The sequence below is a fragment of the Lutjanus erythropterus genome, chromosome 10 (assembly GCF_056507025.1).
Source record: "Lutjanus erythropterus isolate fLutEry1 chromosome 10, fLutEry1.hap2, whole genome shotgun sequence".
Taxonomy (NCBI): domain Eukaryota; kingdom Metazoa; phylum Chordata; class Actinopteri; order Lutjaniformes; family Lutjanidae; genus Lutjanus; species Lutjanus erythropterus.
This window is the reverse complement of record NC_139326.1, coordinates 8,952,054-8,973,546: the sequence shown is the minus strand read 5'-3', so window position 1 is coordinate 8,973,546 and position 21,493 is coordinate 8,952,054. Positions and strand designations below refer to the sequence as shown.

The 21,493-nt window shown below is 41.0% G+C and overlaps 1 protein-coding gene across 1 annotated transcript in view; it reads right to left on the bottom strand.

The window, feature by feature from the left end:
- The window catches only part of adgrv1 (adhesion G protein-coupled receptor V1), a 162,278-nt gene that overhangs the window by 43,707 nt on the left and 97,078 nt on the right, over positions 1-21,493 (bottom strand). The window contains exon 89 of the mRNA XM_084728141.1: positions 925-1,041. Within this exon, the coding sequence (XP_084584267.1) occupies positions 925-1,041 (117 nt within the window). The remainder of the gene's footprint in view (positions 1-924; positions 1,042-21,493) is intronic.

Below are 21,493 nucleotides of genomic sequence, written 5' to 3'. Positions count from 1 at the left end.
AGGAGAAGGAAAGGGGATTTGACACAGGTGCCCTTCAGTAAGAAATAATAAACACTTCAGAACTAACATCATATCTGACATCACACATAACTGCAAGAAACTAAAAAGAAGAATAAAAAGTGAAAAACAAGAATTGCATTTAAGTGTAAAGTATAGTCATACAGTAGGACATTTAATCTGCTGTCCTGTTTAACTTTGAGCAACTGACTGACTTTATTGACCCTCTTGAATTACAGCTCAACACTTGGCTCCATTGTCTGACTGAAGGCCTTGTGAATAGACATCATTGTTGAAGGCTTGCAGACTGGAGAGACACAGTTTTACATGGTGACACAGCCTCACCTGGTCTCTTATTCAGGAGAAAGGACAGAAATACAACAAATCTCTCTGCTCACATTAGGAAAACAGTGTATCACCTATGATCTCGCTGCATCGCAAGAATTTACAGCAGAATTGGTAGAAATCTAATGTATATAATGATGTTTATGGCCAAATATGTACAATCCACAGACTTTGTGGGCACTTTCATGTAGGAACTACTTCCTATCTACTGAACTACACCCACTGTATCATCAAGTAGAAGAAATTGTGACTCATGCATCGTGCATTGTTTATCCCCATTCAGCATATGCTTGAGTGGGGATAAAATTATTTAATCGTGAAAAAAAACCTGGCATGCTTCCTGAGGACTTGGGGTTGTAGTTCCGTAGAAGGAAAATAGTTCCTACATGAAACTGCTGAGGACAAGGTCTGTGGATTATCTCGAGTTACCGGGTCGTAATTTCAGAAAAGAGTAACTGGTGTTGAATATTTCAAATGTATTTCATGGGCGCTTTGAGCACCACAAGAAAAGCGCCGTCTAGTTCCAGTTTTTCATTTGAGAGAGTCAAGTGTGTGTTGTGCTGCTTGTTAACCTGCTGTTACCTGTATGAGCATCCAAAAGAACTGACTGAGGTGGAAGTAGTGAGAGAAGAGCGCCAGAGCAGCACAGCTGTCCTCCGAAAACACTCGGCCACGGAAAGCTGACACCAGGAAACAGATCTGCAGAGAAAGAGAAAAAATATACATTTAAAATCAGTTCCCATTGTGTGTAAATGAGCTTTTCATCCTTTAAGAAGCAGCAGCAGGTTTTATTGTTTTATGTATATATATATGATGTTTGTTTTTATTGTTCCATTTAGAGAATATGGTGATATTCTGTATGACCACCTGGCACACTCGTACACACACAGGTGCAGCACTCTTTGCAGTGTCAGCGGGTCATATTGCGCAGGAGGCGATTTATTGCTTGTTTCTAAGTCTATACATTTTTAAAGGAGACAGCAGGATTCAGATAGCCCCCCCCCCCCCCACCCACAGAGAGACATCCTATCCTGCAGACCTGTTACATCACCATGCAGCAAGCTATGCAGGCGGCTGCAAAAATAAAAACAGGAACAACATAAACAACGCTGACAAATATGTTCCTCTCGCTTCATCCCACACGCACAAAGATTTGTACAAATCTGTGGGTGTAACACTTGTTGTCCAAATAACAGAATAAAGGGCATTGCAGAATCACTGCAGAAAACAGCTTGTGGTGAAATGTGTGTGTGTGTGTGTGTGTGTGTGTGTGTGTGTGTGTGTGTGTGTGTGTGTGTGTGTGTGTGTGAGAGAGAGAGAGATAGTAGGAGAGGAGCAGGGAGAGAGAGAGTTTTGTAGGCGGGAACGCATCAGGGCCAAAATTCAATTTGTAACTCTGGAGGCAGGACAGTGTGGAAAACCCATGAGGGCAGCAGAAAATACTGCTGCTCTGCTGTCCATCAGAGAGCTTCATTAACCTCTGGCACTGACCGAGCGTGGTGCCAATGCAGCTGGGTGATTGTTACATAACCTGCAGCCTGTCGGCCCGATGCCAGAGCCCTAGACCAGAAAGAAGGTGAATAGAAGAGAGTAGGAGCCGAGGGATGTGGAGCAAATGATATCTTGGCGTCAGATGTTACTTACATTATGTTCATTACACTCAGTCAGACAATAGCAGACCCAGCTTCAGGTAAAAAAGGAGGGTTTCTGCTTAACACTGACTATATTTTGTTATGATTCTTAAGCAGCATTTTAGAGGGATGGTTCTGGTTTTACGTATATGACCTTTTAATGAGACAAGTAATTTTATTTCAAATCTTATATTTTGTGGTTATGGCGGTGTAAACACATGGGCCTCCAAAATCAACAAAATTTGAGGTAGCTTTAAAAAAACAGCCCAAGCCCAGCCTTAGAAAACAATTTCAGCTTAAGTGTAATGTATATTTGGAGTATTTTCACCAATTTAACTTGCAATCAAACAGTCTTTTCTGACAGGTAATCACCTTATAGAAGTAAAACATCACTCTCCAAACCAACCAAACTTTTTTTTCTGCTACTGTGTGACTTCACTGAATCTGAACTAACCCTTTAAAACACAGAGGTTTATTTCTTTAGGTAAGCCTTTCATTTAGGTGGCTAAAATACGTTTCGCTGCTGACACTGTCCACAACAGTTCATTTCTACTCCTGGTGTGTCTCCAAACTTGGGTTGTGCCGACCACCATCTACTGTACCTCATACAAAAACCTCCCGCAAACCCACTTAAAAAAAAATTAACTATCCCTTTAACAGCACAGAATCTCAAAGTAACTATCTGTTATCTCACCAGTCATTTGATTCGACTTAACAAATCCAAACAAATGGCTCTGATGACAGATCAGATGAGCTCTTTATGTATCAAGCTGATGTATACTGCCGGTGCCACCCTATGGTTTCGCTTAATTTGCTTGGCAAGTCGGTCTCTGTAGGAACCAGGTAATTAGTCACAGTGAGCTGTGACATGACCTGCTTTACACAGTCATATGCACACTCATGCAACGTATATTTGTAGCAGCTTACACTTGCTTTGTGTTGAGGATACTCCTAATAAAAGGTGATATTAGGTGACATGCCCTTCGGATGACACCATAAATCTCGCCTGTTTGAGTGGGGTGATGTCAGTGTAGTCACTCCTCAAATGTCTTTCCTTTACAGGCCTTCTTTCCAAGTGTATTTTCTCTCTTTGTGGGTGATTTTTTTTTCTTTTTCCTCTGTCTCACTCGGTCACATTTTGAAAACCGACCAGGAAAACCCTAAATAACCATTCCTGGATTTTCCAGTTCTTACTAACCCTGTCTGCATCCTCCTGTTGACTAAGGGGAAAAGTCAGGGCCTTTCTAAAAACAACAAGAACCATGAGTCAGTTTCCCATCCCTGCTCCAAGCCCTGCAGGGTGTGTGTGTGTGTGTGTGTGTGTGTGTGTGGGAGGGATGGCACAGGAAGGAAACTCGTGCCTGGACCGCCTGGAATCGTGCCTGAGTGGAGCGGCTGCTCAGGTAGCTTACGGGAACAAAGATTATGCGACGGGGTTGTGTGTTTTTGGCAGAGAGTTTGCCTCATTTGGCCAAAGGCACAGTATGACAGACCATCCATCCTCTCCAAACCAAAACAATGGGGAAACTACCAAGCGAGAAACGCTAAATAAACTGCAGAATGCTAGACACATAATCATAAGCAAACATTCAGTACACACACGCATGTTTGTTTAACACAAAAGGCTCTAATTTTGTGAAATCAAGCGTAGGGCACAGTCAAGTGTGGCATGCACAAAGGGGGTGGCAGCACACTTTAGGTATTTACAGGGATGTGTGCACCGAGGGCATAAATGGAATTGGAGTGGGATGAATAATTAGCAGGTGAGTTAGAGGTTAACTGCCAGTCACTTTGGCTCAGCTCATCCCCTAATTTGGGTTGATTTAAATTAGATTCGGCTGTACAGCACATGCAACAGCAGCACCAACACTGAAACACTAGTCTTAAAGGTCCAGTGTGTAAGATTCAAGGGGATCTATTGGCAGGATATGGCAGAAATTGACACCATTGTGTTTCTAAAGTAACCCTGAATGGACAAATCAAACTGGTTCTTGACACAAGTTTTGTGGTCACCATAGATTCTTCAACACACTTGGAAAGGGAAAGTGATGGTGCATTTGATGCAACAGGTCATGCTGCTTCCCAGCATCGGATCAACAGCAGGTTACACTCTCCTACAACTGCCCAAACACTTGTGGCTGCACGCGATCGGATAAAAGCTCACACCGCTTCCTAACATACAGCGAGCGAGCGGGCAAACTCAATAGGATGGAGGCTGAAAAACTGTCCAGATATACTATGAGCAATTTCGCAGCAGCATTGCTTATGATTTCTCCCTCTGCAGATGAGTGTCTCAGTTATTTATTCATAATTTAGTTAATTTTCTCAAGGTCAGCAACTGGGGGACAATTTACTGACTTGTAACTCCCAGCAGCTCCCCGATTTTATTCCAAACCTTGTCCTTTTTAAGGACAGTCCCATAAAATGGTTACTGTAGCTCATATAAAAGATGCCGCTTCTCAACCTCACTGATTAGTCTCTCGTTCTCCTTGTTAATTGCTGTGATGAGGGGAAACAGAAATGTTGACAATTTTGACCAAAGAAAAGAAATTGGAAGTGAAGCAAGTTTGCAAAACTTCACAAAAACAGAACCAGGACAAGTATTTTCTTTGGTCAAGCAATACATTTCTTAGCCTGTTCACTGATACACAGAACATCTAGAGAGCGTTGTCACTCATGGGCTGTCTGCTCTTGGATTTCAAACTGTATCGACATGGAAGCTTGTTTGGGAACTCCCTCCTATATTGCGAAAATTATTCACCATTTCTGAAAACATTATGGGCGAGAGATAAGCAATGCAATTGCTGAATTTGTTTCCATTTTAAATAAAAAAATGATTGACTTAAAAGTTTGTCGGGAGGCTTTCCAGAGACCGTGAGATGCACTTGAAGCCCTTGATTTGCATAAAGTAGTCTAGACCTCAGCTTTATGCAAATGCAGAGCAGCCGACGTGACTCCCTTTTCTTGGAACACCCCTAGGCACTACCACAATGCATGGCACGGCTGCTTACACAGACAATTAAAGGGAAGCGTGGAGAGGCGTGGAGGTGAGGATGCCACTAAATCCTACTGGTCCTTTAACACGGTACAGCTTTGAGCAATGCACCCACACCAATTTACTATAGCCTTTCGTGACAAAGCCTAATAGTCTGAGGGATAACTATTGAACCACTGAAACTACTGACCTGTGTTGAAACGATGACATAACAGGTAGAGAGAAACGGCCTTGTAGGGAAAGCAGGGCAAAGGGCTTAAAGGAGTTTGTGTGCGTGCAGTGGTGTGAAAGGACTCTCTAACAGGTGACTGCCCCCCCAGATGTGCATGTGCCTGTGTCTTTATGTCCTCCATGGAGCTGGGCGAGGAACTACCCGGCTCAGGTCAAAGACAGAAAGCAGGTAAACCGGTTTGATGAGCCAGTGCGGGTCAGTCAACAGGTAAGAGTCCCGTAAAGGTTTTATTTGACTAGAGCTCATCTGATCGCCAGCTGCCACAAAATAAGCAGTCACAAAGACAGATTTACACACAAGCACACTCTGACAGAAACTTGACCTGACTTTTTACTGCTTTTGCGCCTATTACATAATATTCTATTGTCGCTGTTCACTTGAGTCTAACTAACATATATCACATTCCCTGTCATACTGTTAAAACAGCAGAGCAGAACATGCAACTAAAAAGATCATAAAGTTATTTAAAACACTTAGTACTTACAGTGTTTCCATATGGTTTATAGAAGCTGATCTTCCGCTTGAGCATTTATTACTTCTTATAGTGTGTACAGACGGCAAAGCCATTTAAATGCCCATGTTAATCTAGCTGTACTAGACTATGAGGCTAAAAGAAGATTTTAATAAATTATGTAAGTCGGGGGTTAGAAACTCCACAGAAGTTTTCATAAAATAATGTAACATTTCCACTGCAGTAGAAGCAGTGTGGTGGTTGTTAGTACCAAACTAGAGGAGTGAACTCAGTAGAGTTCAGATCACTGCCAGGGAACCTGAAAAGATTGTATCCCCTTTGTAATCACAAACACTTTGATTAGCAACTGTAAGCACAAGCCAGGTGTGTGTGTGTGTGTGTGTGTGAGTGAGTGAGTGAGTGAGTGAGTGAGTGAGTGAGTGAGTGAGTGAGTGTGAGTGATCAGCAGACCCACATTTTGACCACAGCTAATGTCAAATGCTACTGGACTGATCAGCTTAACTTTTTGGGTTCAGCTTAACTTTTTGGGTTCATGACTGTGCGCTGAACGAACTCGGTGATTTACAACCTTTGAAAAACCTTGAAAAACTCACTGGTGACAGCTGTGGCCAAAGGGATTGTTTTCAGGTCAGTCCATTCTTATGAATGTGACATCTCAAGAACACCTTGAGGATAAGCCTCCACTTGGACTCAACGATGAACTGCTTAGATTTTTGGTGTTTAAAGGTCAAAGCTCACATAACACCTTTTTGGCCATAACACAAGAATTTATATGCAAGTGACACAATTTCACACAGAATTACTGAATAGTGCAATACTCTGTGCAACAATTCTGGCTGCTATGCATTTACTTCTATTTTTGTATAAATATTGCTTTGTATCTATATATTGCTGTTTTGGAGAGTAAGGTACTTTTTTTTTTTTTTTTTTACATACTTCTTATGGTAAATCTTTTGTTATATTACCGCTATTTATCTCTGTTATACATTGTAGTAGATTGTACATATTCTTCTTGAATGGGAGCATCTGTAACATGATCAAGTACCCTCTGAGGATAAATAAAGTATTTCTGATTCTGAAACGTCTAATAAGACATTAGCAGTGCTGGAGTTTGTCACAGTACTAGTTACATGTAATCAGGTACATGTTAAAAAAAAAAGGTTACATCCAAATATTGTTTTCAGTTACCTGGCAGAGATCTGTGCTGGACTGAGTGCCTTTTTTCTGGTTATGTCATTTACTTACATGTAACTAGTTATTCACAAACACCACAAGTAGGGAAGCCTTGTTTTTAGCCTAGTAGTTGTTGATGACTTGGGGCCTCTAAGAGCTGTTAAAGAGGAGTGAGGAGTCAGTAGTCAGTGCAGGTTATATGGCTTTTTTTCAAGGCTTTCCAAACATTGTAAATCACCACAACCATGGCATGTCCAAAAGCATACAGTCATAAATGTGCACGAAAATATTTTAGGCTGATAGGTGCAGTAGTATGCGAGATTAGCTGCAGATAAGCTCCAGCCCTGTTGGTCACTCATATGTGCACACAAACGACCCACTGCATGATCTCTTGCGAATAATAAGGTCCTAGCTCAGATTTTGGAGGAAGAAATCATCCCAACCTGCCTGTAATCTGAGCCTGGCATGAACTCGAACCTGTTCACCACTCCAGTGAAAACAATCACTGATCTGAAACTAGTTTGAGAGATAGGGTGTGGCAGAGATAAGGGAGTTGTCCTCCTCCCCAAGAACTAATTACATTTAGGACAAACAAACTCCATGTCTACCTGTTAAATGTCACGAAACACACAGCACTAACCTCAGCATAAAACAGACGAGGGGGAGATGGAATGTGGGTAAAGAGGAGTCAATCAGGTTTTATGACAGACCAGACAGATCCTTTAGGCAGTTAACACATTATCAGAACTGACAGGCAAACATGACTGAGCTAATTAACTGTGGCAGAACAATAAGGTAACAGCCCCCGACTATATGTGAAGATGGAGAGGCATCCTTAGACAAATTAAACCCAAACTATATTCAGTGTTTCTAGTTCCTACACCCACTGCTTGAGCCTTATTGAAGAAACGACACAGTAAAGAGTCTCAGCAGCACATTATCTTACAGGGCGGTGGTTGATATGGATATGGCCTTTGTGGAGAGGCCTATTAGCTGAGATTAGCTAAGTAGGTATGGAGGCCACGGTCACAACTGTGGCCATTGTTCAGTCTATTGTGAAAATAACACAAGTACATGTCAGCTCAGTACTCCGGTAATGATGACCTGCCACAGGGATGGGTTAGTAGGGTGGGGAGGTGACAGGTGCGGATGTGGAATTTATCAAAGCTCTATCAGCTCTGTCCTTTGTCCTCGGGCCTCCTTCTCTTTTGTGTAAGACACTGGGAGTCGACCTGTCTAGACCCTCAGGCTACAGACTTATTACAAGCAGAGACTGGGAGGTGCTGCAGGACGCTAAATACAAGTCACGTCAGTACAGAGTGTGTTAATGTGCGTGCCCTCGTGTCTGGTAAAACAGGAACCGCCAAAGCTCTCACCCATAATGCCTGAATGCTACTAATTTATTACCCCATTGTACAAAGATTACAATTCAAGATGCAATGTCACGCACATGTGATTTTGTCCGCAACACCCAGGAAGTTGTCACAGAGCAAACGAGAGAGAGAGAGAGAGACAGTAAGTCATATACTCAAAAATATTAACGCAAAACTTTTGTTTGTGCTCCCACTTTTAGAACTATAGATACCAATTTTGTTTTCCCAGGAGGGCGAAGTCATGACCCATGCTGACCCCCTATGACTCTGACTGTCTAATAATTGTTGCTTTTGGTGGGTAGGTTTAGACATGAGGAGTGATTGTTTAGGGTATAGGTAAGAAGTTCAGGGTAAGCAACTTTTGCAAACTTTGAAGGGCGGAGGCTGCATTGACCACTCCTCTGCGTGTGACCAAACCTTAAGGCATGCACAAATTAAGGGATGTGGGCAATGAACTGCATATGAAGCGAAGATGCAAATTTGTGCATGAGTGACTGTGCCACAAGCCAATCAGAAGCAGAGTAGAGGGTGTGAGGACTTTGTCCTCATGGAAAAAACAGTAGTATTTGTAGCCCTATGTGAGATAGCAATAGTTCAGTGCCCTAATAAAGTTTTCAATGTTACCAGCCCAAGACCATACATGCAATAATCATGACAGGCAATAAGCATATCTATATACCACACCTGTCAGGTGGATGGATCATCTTAGCAAAGTGCTCACTAACACAGATTCTAAAAAAATTGTGAACAAAATTCAAGAGAGGTAAACCTTTTGTGTGCACAGAAGAAGTCTTAAGATTCTTTACTTCAACCTCTGGGAGCAAAAACAAAAGTGTTGTTTTTATATTTTTGCTTCGCATATTTAGAAAGGGAGATATTACAGCAGGAGACAGAGGCCATGAAAAGGCCTTTGAGAATGCATCTGAAAAGAGGAAAACAAAGCAGCTCCTCTTATCCAGAATTTTTGTGGCCTTGTCATCAGGCCTAAGACCTTAAGCCTGAACTATTGGTTCATCTCCTAGACTAAACATCCAATCAGAGAGCTTCCCTTTGTATTGTGGCCCTGAAGCACCCAGGAGACTGCCACTTCACTGTTGTTGTTGTTTTTGTTCCCGATCTACTGCTGCCTTGGGAATGATTCTACTTATCTTTTGACAAGATTTAACCTCATTTTAATATGATAAGCACGTCTGAAAGAAACAAAATGCTTCTTTGCCAACCTCAGATCAGCAGCAGGAAATGATAAAATAGCTGACAGCAAACTGGCATAATGCCAAATAGCCTCATCAAAAGGACAATTGAGAACCATTAAAAAAAAAAAATCAAAACACCACATAGTAAAAACAAAATAAAGCTAGCTGCACAAAAAAAAGCGACACCACTGTTTACTTATGAGGCTTAACAAAGACAATCAGAAAAATGCTGCAAAAACAAACTGCAGCTACTCTGTGCTGCTGCTGGCTGCAGCTCTCATCCTCCCATTGAGTTTTGCAGCTGATCGATAGCCCCTGTGTGCTGACGCTAACGTAGCTAAGTGTACGTGTGGCTAAAAATAGCATCTGCCTGATGCATTACATCACTGAGGGAATGGGGCCTTAGCTGTCTGCCTGCCAGACGATCCATCTAGACCCGTGTCCCAAACACTTAACCTCCACCTCTCCCCTCCTCCAGCCTTCCATCCTTTTTCCTCTGCCCTCTCCAACTCCCTCTCCATCCTCTGCTCCACTCTTCATCTCATCTCCCCCTCCTCCTCCTCCTCCTCCTTCTCCCTTCTCCTTCACCTCCCCCCTTCTCTCTAACAGCTACCGGTCTGATCTAGCTGGTTCCAGCCTCAGCCTGCACCCTGGGTGTTTCCTCTTATGCCTTTGTTCAGAAAGAGATAAAACCGGAGAAAGAGTGAAAGAGAAATATGAGCTCCCTCTTCATCATTTTCTCACTGAAGCAATGCCTTCATATCAAGCATCTTCACTCCTCTTCATCACCTCTTTTAATTTGCAGCTGACCGATTCAGACTGTTCTAGCAAACCTGAGCAATGGCAGCATAAATATTTAAAATCACACTTTTACACTCTTAGAAATGAAGGTGCTAATTAGAACCATAAAGGTTCTTCAGCTTGTACCCATAGGAGAGCAATGTTTGGTTCCACTTGGACCCCTTCCAGATAATTCTACTTAGAACCAAGCATAAAGGGTTATACATAGAACCATCTTTGAAAGGTTTGATGCAGAACCCCCTGTGACGTTCTACAGTGAACCTTTCTATGGTTTAATGGTTCCACCAAGAATCCTCTCCTACCCACGGCGTTCTACTGAGAGCTTTTTTTTTTTTATAAGAGAACCATTTCATATTCCAATGGTTTTTATCTAGAACACACTATGGAGGTTTGATAGAAAACCCACCCCAGAGGTTCTACTGAGAACCTCTTTTTATTTCAAGTGTTTTATCTAGAATGCACTCAGGGGGTTACACAGAGAACCTCTGCAGAGAGAGAGAGAAAGAGAACCTTCAGGAAGCAACAGTATTAATTTTAGTGCCATTAAATGTTTTTTTTTTTTGCCTTTCACTATCAAGTACAAGTGAGCATCATCAGTCTGCTCACGTGCCGCAGCCTCTCAGCCTGCGCGTGTGCGTTGTTTATGTGCCGAAGCACACGGGACAGCCAGTTGCAAGAAGCAGGTCACATGGGGATGGCTGGTAGCTGGGTTAGTAGGCCAGCGTGTGTGGCGAAGGAGGAGAGATTTTAACATTTGCTGACAGGACATGTGAGGTTGTTAAAATAAGAATAAGTGAAGACAAAAACAGACGAGCTCAGTGTTTGAGCTGCTGCATCACAGCTGAGATGGAAAATGATTACTGGTGTGAAGTGTTGAATGTCGCTTAACACTGTTACTATATTTTTTTTGACATTTTGAGGCTCACTGGTCACTTCACCGACATACCATGAGTGCGTGTTAATGAGTAGCCATCTCAAGTGTTTTTTTGAATAGCATGCCCAGTTGCTTAAGGTCAGCGTGTAGAAGTAAAGTTCACAGGTGTTTTGGGTTGAACCTCAGGCTGGGGCTTACTTGCTGAGCCAGCTGTTGGCAAATAAACACCCACTCCCCTTTAGTCTGTTTCACGTTCAAACAACCACAACACTGCATCTACATTTGCTTACGTGAGCACACGCTGTCATACAGTAATAGAGTGTCTGTGTGCCTCTGTGAAGCAGGGAGAGACGATATCAAGAGCTTTCACCACCACGTATTTTGGGAAGGACCGATATGTTCCCAGAATAAACGATAAGCTGAGAGCCTGGAGGTTTTGGAGTTTCAGTGTGATCCAGCGTGACACAACAATACGGGATTGTCAGTACTTTGAAGAGCGCAAGGCAGCTCAAACAAGCTCAAACACTGTCAACAAATTCACAGTGTCATTAGTGTCAATCTTTCAAGTCGGTGGAATGCGGAAACCGAGGAAGATCCCAGATTCATGTCTGAAGATTTGAAGGAAAAACTGAGGAGTAAAAAATTAATCAAGGCTCAGAATTTCACTAATCAAAATGTACTGATCAATAATTAAGTTTTAATTTTTGATTTTGATTATTGATATTGAAAGCTCATTTTGATTTTTGACGCCCCTAGTTCCAGTTCAAGTCCCAACTCCTAAACTTTGAGTTTCTGGTCCCAAACAAGTCTTTAATGTGCTCTTCGCCAAATTTAATATCATTTTAACAACAAAGCATCGACTTAATGATCTTTGTGCAATTTCAAACATCAAACGAAGCTGGAAGTTGTTGAGCTTCTGTCTGTAATTTTCAACCTGAACATTTTGCATACTGAAATTCATGTTTTGTCGATGATCCTGCTGTTTCTGTACATGAACAAAATCATCTTTGGCATAACTTTTCCAACTAGAGTTCAGTAACATAACATTAGTTCTTCACGGTTTTCTCTTGCAGCTTGACTGGATGCTATTGAAGCAGTTCACACAAAGTGGATCTGGGGAATTGAGTGTCAACTTGCTGAGAATGAATGGTGTTAACTTTAGTTGATTTAGAAAAGAACTGATTCATGAAACTCTTTTAAAATTACACTTTTAATCTTTTGGCTTGGGAAAAGGTATCAAGTGAAAAGGCTCAAGTCTAAGTGTAGTCCCAAGTCACTGGTGTTGAAGTGGAAGTCGAGGAGGAAGTCCTCTTTTTCTAATTCAATTTTTTATTGATTTTGAATGGGTTGGCTCATGCCATATTAACATCAATGACATCAATAATAGAAATAAAAAGTCAGAAAAATCAATAAATAAAGCCTTGGCAAGACAAAAAAACAATCATTGCAGGATTTTCAGACAATAATATAATTGTAATGTAATGTAATTCCAAAAGTCTACCCAGATTGGGCCCTTAGTATGGTTTCTCTCAGGCATCCTGGTTGGTATAAATATGTATGAGGCGTTTTTATCATTTAATTGACCAGTTCTTTCATTCCCGAGGGTTTAGTTGATTTCCACTGGCTGAGTATTGTTCTTGCAGCCTTTATCAAGTCTAGTTGAAGTCCACACCAATGGTATTTTCTGTTGGTGCTTTGTGTGCGGTGTGACAATTAAATCTAGTGGAAATATGGATCATGATTCTCAGTTCCTGTATAGTGAGGACATTTTTTCTGTTGCTCCACAGAGACACTTACAGAGACCAATGCTCCTGCTCACTCCCCCATACAGAGAATCTCAGCAGCACCACCCACATGAAGCACATTTAGCTGCATTCCAGCAGGCCTCCTCTCTTTTCTCACATTCACACTTCATACACAGAGTGTCTGCTGCTGGAAAACCTGCTTTCCATCACAACGGGGCTACTTTGAAGAAGCCTCTTGAATTTCCTTCCTCAACATCTGGCGTGAACCAGTCTGGAGAGCAGACAGAGAGCTCTTTGGGCTGTAAAGCACAAGACTCACGCACGCAGGGTCATGTGCATACACACACACCTATAAAAACACAGCTGCTCAAGGTCAGCTCCCTAAACACACACGCTCAATGGGACTACTTTGCTCTACCACAGACCTCTGTGTGTGCGTATGTGCTTTAGTGCACACATTATGTGGGTGTGCACCAACCACAAATAGACTTCCACGGTCTACTGCCATGGTTTGACCATTGAACATTGTCGCTTTAAGCTATTCTGGGTCAACAGATGAAATGCCACACAGCAAAACATCATGAAAACATGTTCAGTTATAGACACAAATGGTGCTGTGAGAGGAGTTTCTTTGTTTCATGGCTTACAAGGCCTTTCAGTCTCTGTGAATTCTTCAATAGCAGGTTGTCTTAATGTGCAAACAATTCAGAATCAGAGGCAGAGAGAGAAAACAAGGGTGGCGGTCTACAATGTCAGGGAGTTTTGAACTACATGAAATTAAGTTAACCTACATTTTCCTTTAAAGTATTGTTTTTATATATTTTTTGCTTTTTTAGCTACTGAAAGTACATTTTTTAGCTATAAGAGGAAAGAAATGATTTTTGTATCTTATTTTACTATTGTTTCTGTCCTGTAAGTGAACCCTGTTTGACAGCCTTCGACACCCTTTTTCTTTCATCCTGACCGCTGTGAAGGCAGCATCCCCGGGTAGCCACCACCAGACACTTGATCTTTGAGAAGAATTTGTAAAAGTAAACTTAATTTAAGGCTGAACTATTCTGAAACAAGATCTAATTGTGATTAAGCAACGAACGAACTTTTACATCATTATACTAATTTTCATTGAAAGACACATTATAACGATTATGGTCTATCTATCTATCTTTATTTATTTTATTTTTTTTACAAAGTAGTTACAACAACTGCTTTTAAGTAGCTTTAGTTAACCAACCTAGATTCCTCCCTAGGGTAGCTTTAATGTTGTGCAACTTCTTCCAGGGTGAATTAATTGGTAGCTTCCTGGTGGCATGTCTCTCTAACAAACCGGCGTGCCGATATGATGATGATAGTGCCATGTGAGTTATATCACAGCCGACCTGTTGCATCACATCGAGTTCAGTTGTACTCTCATGCTTCAGTCATCAGAAGAATGAGGGTGAGTCTAATCATATTGATTAAGAGGCCTACAGAACCCTACACAGACCCACTAAGGCAGCCTCATCCACTGCTGTCCAGCAGGCCATCGATCCAGGAGAGATCCCCTCTGTGCAGAACAGCTCGCCTTCAGCAGCTCTCAGTGTCAGTCAACGGGTGGCTGTGAGGCCGATCAATTTGTGAAGAGTCTGATCAAGTTAAATACTATATGCTCCATTCATGCTGGTCCTGCTCTGGCAGCTCACTGTGTAATTTAGATTTAATCAGAGGTACAGCTGTACTATCATGCACTGTATAATGTCTCGGTTGCCCTCCATCAACTACCCATCATAGACTATTTTAGCACAATGCTTGGAAGCACAATCCTACAGTTGTAATTTAACTGGAATCTGTTTTACAAATTTGTATCACGCTATTTAATTAATCTGCTCCGTGAAGATTCTGTATACCAAGAGGGATAAATGTTCACAGCTTAGACATCTCTATAGTTGAATCCATTTAAAGAATAAGGGAGGATTTGATTCAGACCATTTCTGTCTGGACATCAGAGCAGCAATTTCTTCCTGTGCTCCAAAAAAAGGTCTAGTCATAAAAAGAGGAGCTCAGGGGGAGTCATTGATCAGGCACTTCATTCACAGCTGCTGGTGAACTTGGCTCCTTCTGTGGAGCTACAGTGACCCCTACAGGTCAAAGTGACCAGGAGCTGAAGGCTGGGGCTGCGTGAGTGCGTGATGCTGTGTAGGGTGGAGTGTGTTAAATGAGTGGGTTATGTGCACATATGGCCATCTGTGTGTGCTCGCGTATGTTTGTGCCATCATTAATGCAAGCATATGCATATGTTTCATAACGATGACATCATGGTGCTGACTCTGTTTCTTGACAATATTGTGAACATGCATTTATGTGTGTATGTGTGAGCATATTTACATGAATGTGTGATATGTGTATGTATCCGTTTATGTGTTTGCCTTGTGTTCAGAGTTGGGAAGCACAAATAATTAGTTTATGTACTTAACTAAAGTTTTCAAGTATCTGTACCTAACTTGACTTTTTTTTTTTTTCCCCACATTTTAACATAAATGTGTCTTGCATTTCCAAAACAGCCTCATTGCTTTAGTGATGCATTTGAGGGCATTATTGGTCATTTCTATTTTGCACTGTTTCCAGCCACCCTCCCAATTTCATCCTACACAGATGAGACAATAACACATAGAAAAGATGATTCCTTGGTTTATCAATCAGTGCATATCACACACGACAGATGCAGCAAGACAAAAAAGACTTAAAAGATCTAACAAGACAAAATAAAAGGAGAGGGAGACTCAACCTTGGAGGAATGGTGAGGTTCAGTTAGTTTTGCACAGAAACAGCTGGTAGAAATGTCCTACATTTTACTTTATGTACTTTGAGTATATTTCAGAGCCTGTACTTTTTCACTTTTACTTTTGCAAAGAAGTCTTTTTTTTTCTTTTAAAGATATGTTTGTTTGTGAACCAATGCACTTGCAATTGCCAGCATGCAAGCTGCTGTCACCAACTTACGTTCCCGCTGCTGAAAATTATGAAATTATACTCAGGATAAGACTGAGATCCAAGATACAAGCAAAGCCAAAAACAAACTGACAGCACAGACCGATTACAATTTGCTGATAAACCAAGAACAAAAGACCCTAATTATAGATACAGTTTTATTTGATTACCATCCGCCATTTCCTTCCTCCATTCAGCATTTCCTGATGCTTTGAGGAAGTTAGGCGACTCTTATTTTCTATTTCAGGCCGTTAAGCATAATTGGCAAGACAGAGTGTACTCAGTTTTTCTCTGTGTCTCTACTGTTGTAGCTTGGCAGGCATTAGAAGACTTCAGATGTGAAAACACTTTATCAGGGGTGTGTCCTGGCCTTAAATGAGGAAAATCTTAAAGAAAATACGAAAAGTGATTCAAAACTGTATGTTTTAAAGTTGAAATATACAACATTCAAGATATGGCATTGTGGCAGTGAATGCATTTGTATCAGCCTCAGATGACTGACCATATTTAATTTTTTGCACTGTGCTCTAGATTGTCCCTAGTTAGAAAACTGCTTTATTGATGTCTTTCAAAGAGCATTTAACCTGACAGATGTTATTATTTGTTTTTTGTCATGTTAAAAAAAAGAAGCTGCTGAATTTCATGCTTGGTCAAACAATATTGGCAATTTATGTAACTAGGAAAGAAAAAATATATGGAGCAAGTGTTTGGGTTTCCCTTACAACATCGTAAAGGATTTTTTACAGCAATGTCATGCAACTTGCTTTTTCCCCAATTCATCCTTGAATGAAAATTTAAGGTAAACCGTAGCCTAGGTGGATTTATTCAAACTCGCACTGGTCGTACACTATGGTGTATTTTACATGGATTTGTGGCAGTGAATCCTTTTTTTTATCAGTGTTAAATCCTACAATGTCAGACGATTGTCCTTGTTGTTCTGTAAAAGAGACCATTTTTCATTATTTGTACCATGTTATTGATTAATGTCCTGTCCGAGAACACTTGCCCCCACATTCACATCTTTCGCAGAGCATTTAACTGTGAAGAGATGCTCATATGTAGTTTTCATTATGGTAAAAAAGGAAAAAAGGCTGAATCTTCTGTTTGGCCGAATGTGGATGACACTTTATTTAAGTAGGAATGAAAAATGGATAGAGGACAGGGTGTGATTGTTAAGGAGATTTAACAGTCATGTTAGAGCACGAGTGTTGTTAGAATATAAATATTATGACTTCATTCATGTCTGATTAACAAATTTGGAACTGGCTGCAGCAGACCGGAGTAATTTGAATGTAATTATGTCAGCCTGGTGGTGTGTGAGTGTGTATTTTATCTTTTTTTTTTTTTTTTTTGCTTGGTGTTATGCTTGTAATGGTGCGACTTATGTTTTCGTGTTTTGTTAAGTTCAGAATCTGTGGAAAAATTGTTTATGTACATATTTTTAAGTGAAAGTGTATTTAACTGTTGACAACCAGAACTTCAATAAAAAAAGGAGGATGCCTTTTAAAAGGTGTGGGAATATGAAGGCATAGTTTTTTTTCTTTAAAGGACTTAATGTTGCAGTTTGCCAGGCTGGAGAAGACCTCAGATGGCTTCAAATGCTTTCAACAGAATCCAGACAAATAATGACTTCATGTCAAATTAAATATCAACTGCAAAACAAGAGTAAAACCAGACAGCATTAATAAGAATAATGTGCTGTGTCATACGCTGCAACAACTGAGAAACATCCTGTTTAGTCTGACCCAGAAAACCAGCGCAAACATCAGGTGAGAATGGCAACACGGCTGACCTCGTGAGTTTCAGGGTAAAGCACATTTTTACTTCTGTAAACCTCCAATCTACACACAGAGGTCTGCCAAGACAAGCTGTCGAACTCCAAAAATAGAGCAGGATACCAGGGACTTTGACAAATGTAGGCTCTCACTTTGTTTATCATTCACAGTGTCAGCAGCCTGTTTGATAAAGTCAAACTGAATGACTCCACAGAAGCAGGTTAAAGGTGCCTGCTGCTGCTGCATGGACAGTTTGGGAAGTAGAGCACTAAGCAAGAAGACCAATGAGGCCTACTGTTACATTTTAAAATTCCTGAAGTTATAAGCCCGTCATTAGAAACATTAAGTTAGTGACGTGGGACACCTGGTCACCCTACCAGTAACTGGGAGATGATATAAGTCCTTGGCCGGACTTGCCGCAAGTGATTTTACGGTCAGATATTGATCTTTTGATTGTATTTATCTACTGAAGCAGGTAAAGACTGGGCAGCCAATGAGGGAAAGTAAAGAGTCATATCTGTTGGATGTGGATTTAGTTTTATTTTTCACATATAGTTGTTTATGCATATTTTTTGTCTTTATTGGATTGTTGCTCTGGAGCCCTGATGATGGAGAACGGCTCCCGTCTTCTACTGTATGCTTTTTCTGGAAATAGAGGAAGGTTCATGGGGGTCTTTCTAGGGTCACAAGCTGTTAGGACAACACACGTGGCAAAAATGAGAGTGTAGCGTCCAGGGTCCAGAGAGGGCAAAGTCCAATTCTGTCCAATTTACCATGGACAAAAATTACAACCATAACTGCATGCAACCTATGCAAAAGCATGAGATACATACTGTGAGTACTGCAAATACTGTAAATGGCATTATCTCAATGCAAATACTGAACAAAGTGAGTTAATGACTGGTGGTTGTTCTACTAATGCGTGTGCGCTTTCCTTCAGCGAGACCCTGAATCAATGGCAGAAACTCCTGCAGGAAAAGTAGCTATAAAACAGAATTAACAGAAAGAGCATCATGTAAAGGTCCAGCTAATGAGCAACAGGCTCAGCCCAGGAGTTTGTCCACTCACCCGGGTACTTTGAGGACAAGAATAAGACTGTATGAGTGCGTGCCTCATGGTGTTATCCAAATAGGTTTAATGTCTGACCACCCTGGTAGATATATAACTGATGATTAATTGTTGTCTTTAAGGTATTTGTGCAGCAGTACGTGTGTGCAGGGCACAGTGGATGGTTACATTTCTATTACCACATAGATGAAATTGTTGATGTTTGCCCATAATGTGCCAGAGTGTACACGGTGTGTCAGGAAAGTGCTCGTTTGGTGACTCAAGCTAGTTGAACATTTGCTTTATATCCTCATGAAAATGAAGAAATAAAGAGCGGGTTATCTGTGGTCAAGTTGTACGTGACAAAGAGGTCAGTGTAAAAAGATTTGCACATGTCTTTTGGAGAAATAAATGTGTTCAAAACATGATAGGGCTCAAAGAAAGATGCAATATGCTCTTGTGAGGAACAAATAAACTCCACTGGGTGCCTTTAAGGACTTGTAGTGATTCAATTGTTGATGATGTTATTATACTTTGATGAAATTGCTCCTGGCAGATGTCCTGATGTTTGTGGAGCCTCTGAGAGTAAATCCAGTGTCTGTAACCAGTTTAAAGAAAAGCAACATGTGAAAATGTCGTCATTGCTCAAACTGATGAGTCACACAGGATGTGACCAGGCAGCCACTTTTGCAGAGATGAAGACAGAAGGAGAGGGAGAGACAGAGTGAGACAGTCTTTTTGCAGCTTGTAATGCCACGGCTCCCAGCAAAGCCCAGCAGCAGGCAGAATGATGAAGGGGACAGAGAATAGAAACAGCGACATTACTCATCATTTTGTGAAATAAAGGGTAGGTGAGAAGAGGTGCCAGAGGTGCAGAAAGATAGATGAAAGTAAAACAGGAAAATGAGGAGATAAAAGAAAGATTTTCTTGCAGGAAAATTAGCAACCAGTTTGTGTGGTTTAGTCTCATTTTTCAGTATCAGGCAAAAGAGACAAGGTCACAGTGAACAGTGAGGAGAAAGATGCTGCTGATTTGAAGAGAGACAGATCAGATGAAGAGGAGAGGACTCAGGGCAACACTAGGCACAAGGCGGTGGACCCGCCAGTAGAGTGTAATGTGAGGCTCCCAAGAGGCCGTCTTCACCTCTCCACTGTCCTGTCTACACACACACACACACACACACACACACACACACAGTAATACAGGCCTCAACTGCTGACACTTTATACCCTTCCATCACTTGCCTACCATTAGCTCAGGCTGACAGACTGTAAAGAGCTTAGGATTACATTAAAATCTTATCAAGGGCACGCGGTACACTTTATCTTGCTGATTATTTTTTTAGTTAAACCTCAAGCAAAAACACTAGAGTTAAGAAAAACACTGTAAAGAACATTTCTGTTAAAGCATTCGTATTTGAGAAAACTATACTTAAAGAATCGGAAAGTGGACGGTTGAAATGCCATGGCTAGGTTGCCCCAACAAGCTTTCATTATTAAACTTAATTAAATCATGGCTTTACTTTAAGTGACGTTGCACCAAACTTGGACCAAATTAAACCTCAGTTTAGTACTAGTTAATTCCAGTGATCCAGTATTAACTTTATCTTACACTTTTAAAATGATGCCCTCTTTAAGATGGATTAAGCAAAATAATCAAGTTCCTTGAAGAAAGTCAACAGATTCAACCCAATTGAGTTTTATGATGCATCTCTTCTTTCTTTCTGTCCAGTTGACATGTTGAAACAGTCAGTTTCAGTTTGCCAGTTTGTCTCCTTTACAGACTCCCATTAGTTCGGTCAACAAGATTTTTGCCAAGGAGGAGAAATTAGAGCTTCTCTGCTGAGCTCTCATGTGCAGACTAACTAGGCCATCAAACTTTTTAGCTGGCTAGCAAACAATCTAATGTTTTAGAAACTTTTAGCAAGCTAGTAATAATGTAACATTTTGCTAGCTTTTAGGTGTCAAACAGTGCAATATTTGGTAAAATTTTTTGCTGGCTAGCAAAGTTTTGATTCCCAATGGGTCCCAGCAGCACTGGAATTTATCTATCTATTCATTTATTTACCAACCATCTTCATAGTCATACTTTGGTTTACATACATATATTTTACATACATTTTAAATCTGGATTTACTCATTTTAAAACTAGTTTTGCAAAACTCTGATAAATGTTAATCTTAGATCAAACTAATTATGGCGGTGCAACCCAGTCTAAGATTTCTTCTCATTTATTTCTCCTCTTTTGCTTTTTCATTTTGTCTCCAAACAAAGGCACAGAATATGATAAGAGGCACATTCTCTGACGTCAACCAGAGAAGCAGACAAACAAAAAACTCTGTTTATTGATTTAATGAGTGATTGGTCCTGATGGGAACAGATAAACTTCCACAGGAAAAGCACTTAATTTGCAAAGTCTTGTGTTGATTTTACAGACAAGGACGTGGTGAGGTCTTGGATTACACAATTCATACAGCCCCTTTCTTACAAAGCTGAGAAACTGCATCCACGCTTGTCCAAAACATAAATCCCACCCCCACACACTCACACACAATGACGACAAACAGGAACTCTTAGGAATCCCAACAGCAATCAGACGGCTTCTTTATCCAGACGGGACGTCAGGGTGGTGGGTGGTGTATGGGAGGGGTAGAAGTTAGTGTTTATGCATGTGTGTGTGACTGCGGATTGAGTCGCAGACGTATGAATACTGGATCCAGTCCCAGAGCTAACAGGAAATCCTTTATAACCAGAGCTAAGAGTCACCTAAACACCTCCCAGATACTGGAATAAAGCAGTGGGACCACTGGGGTAAACACTTTGCTGAGTGTGTGGGAAAAGGCTGTCTGGGACGTGGATGGCTGTTTAATTACAATG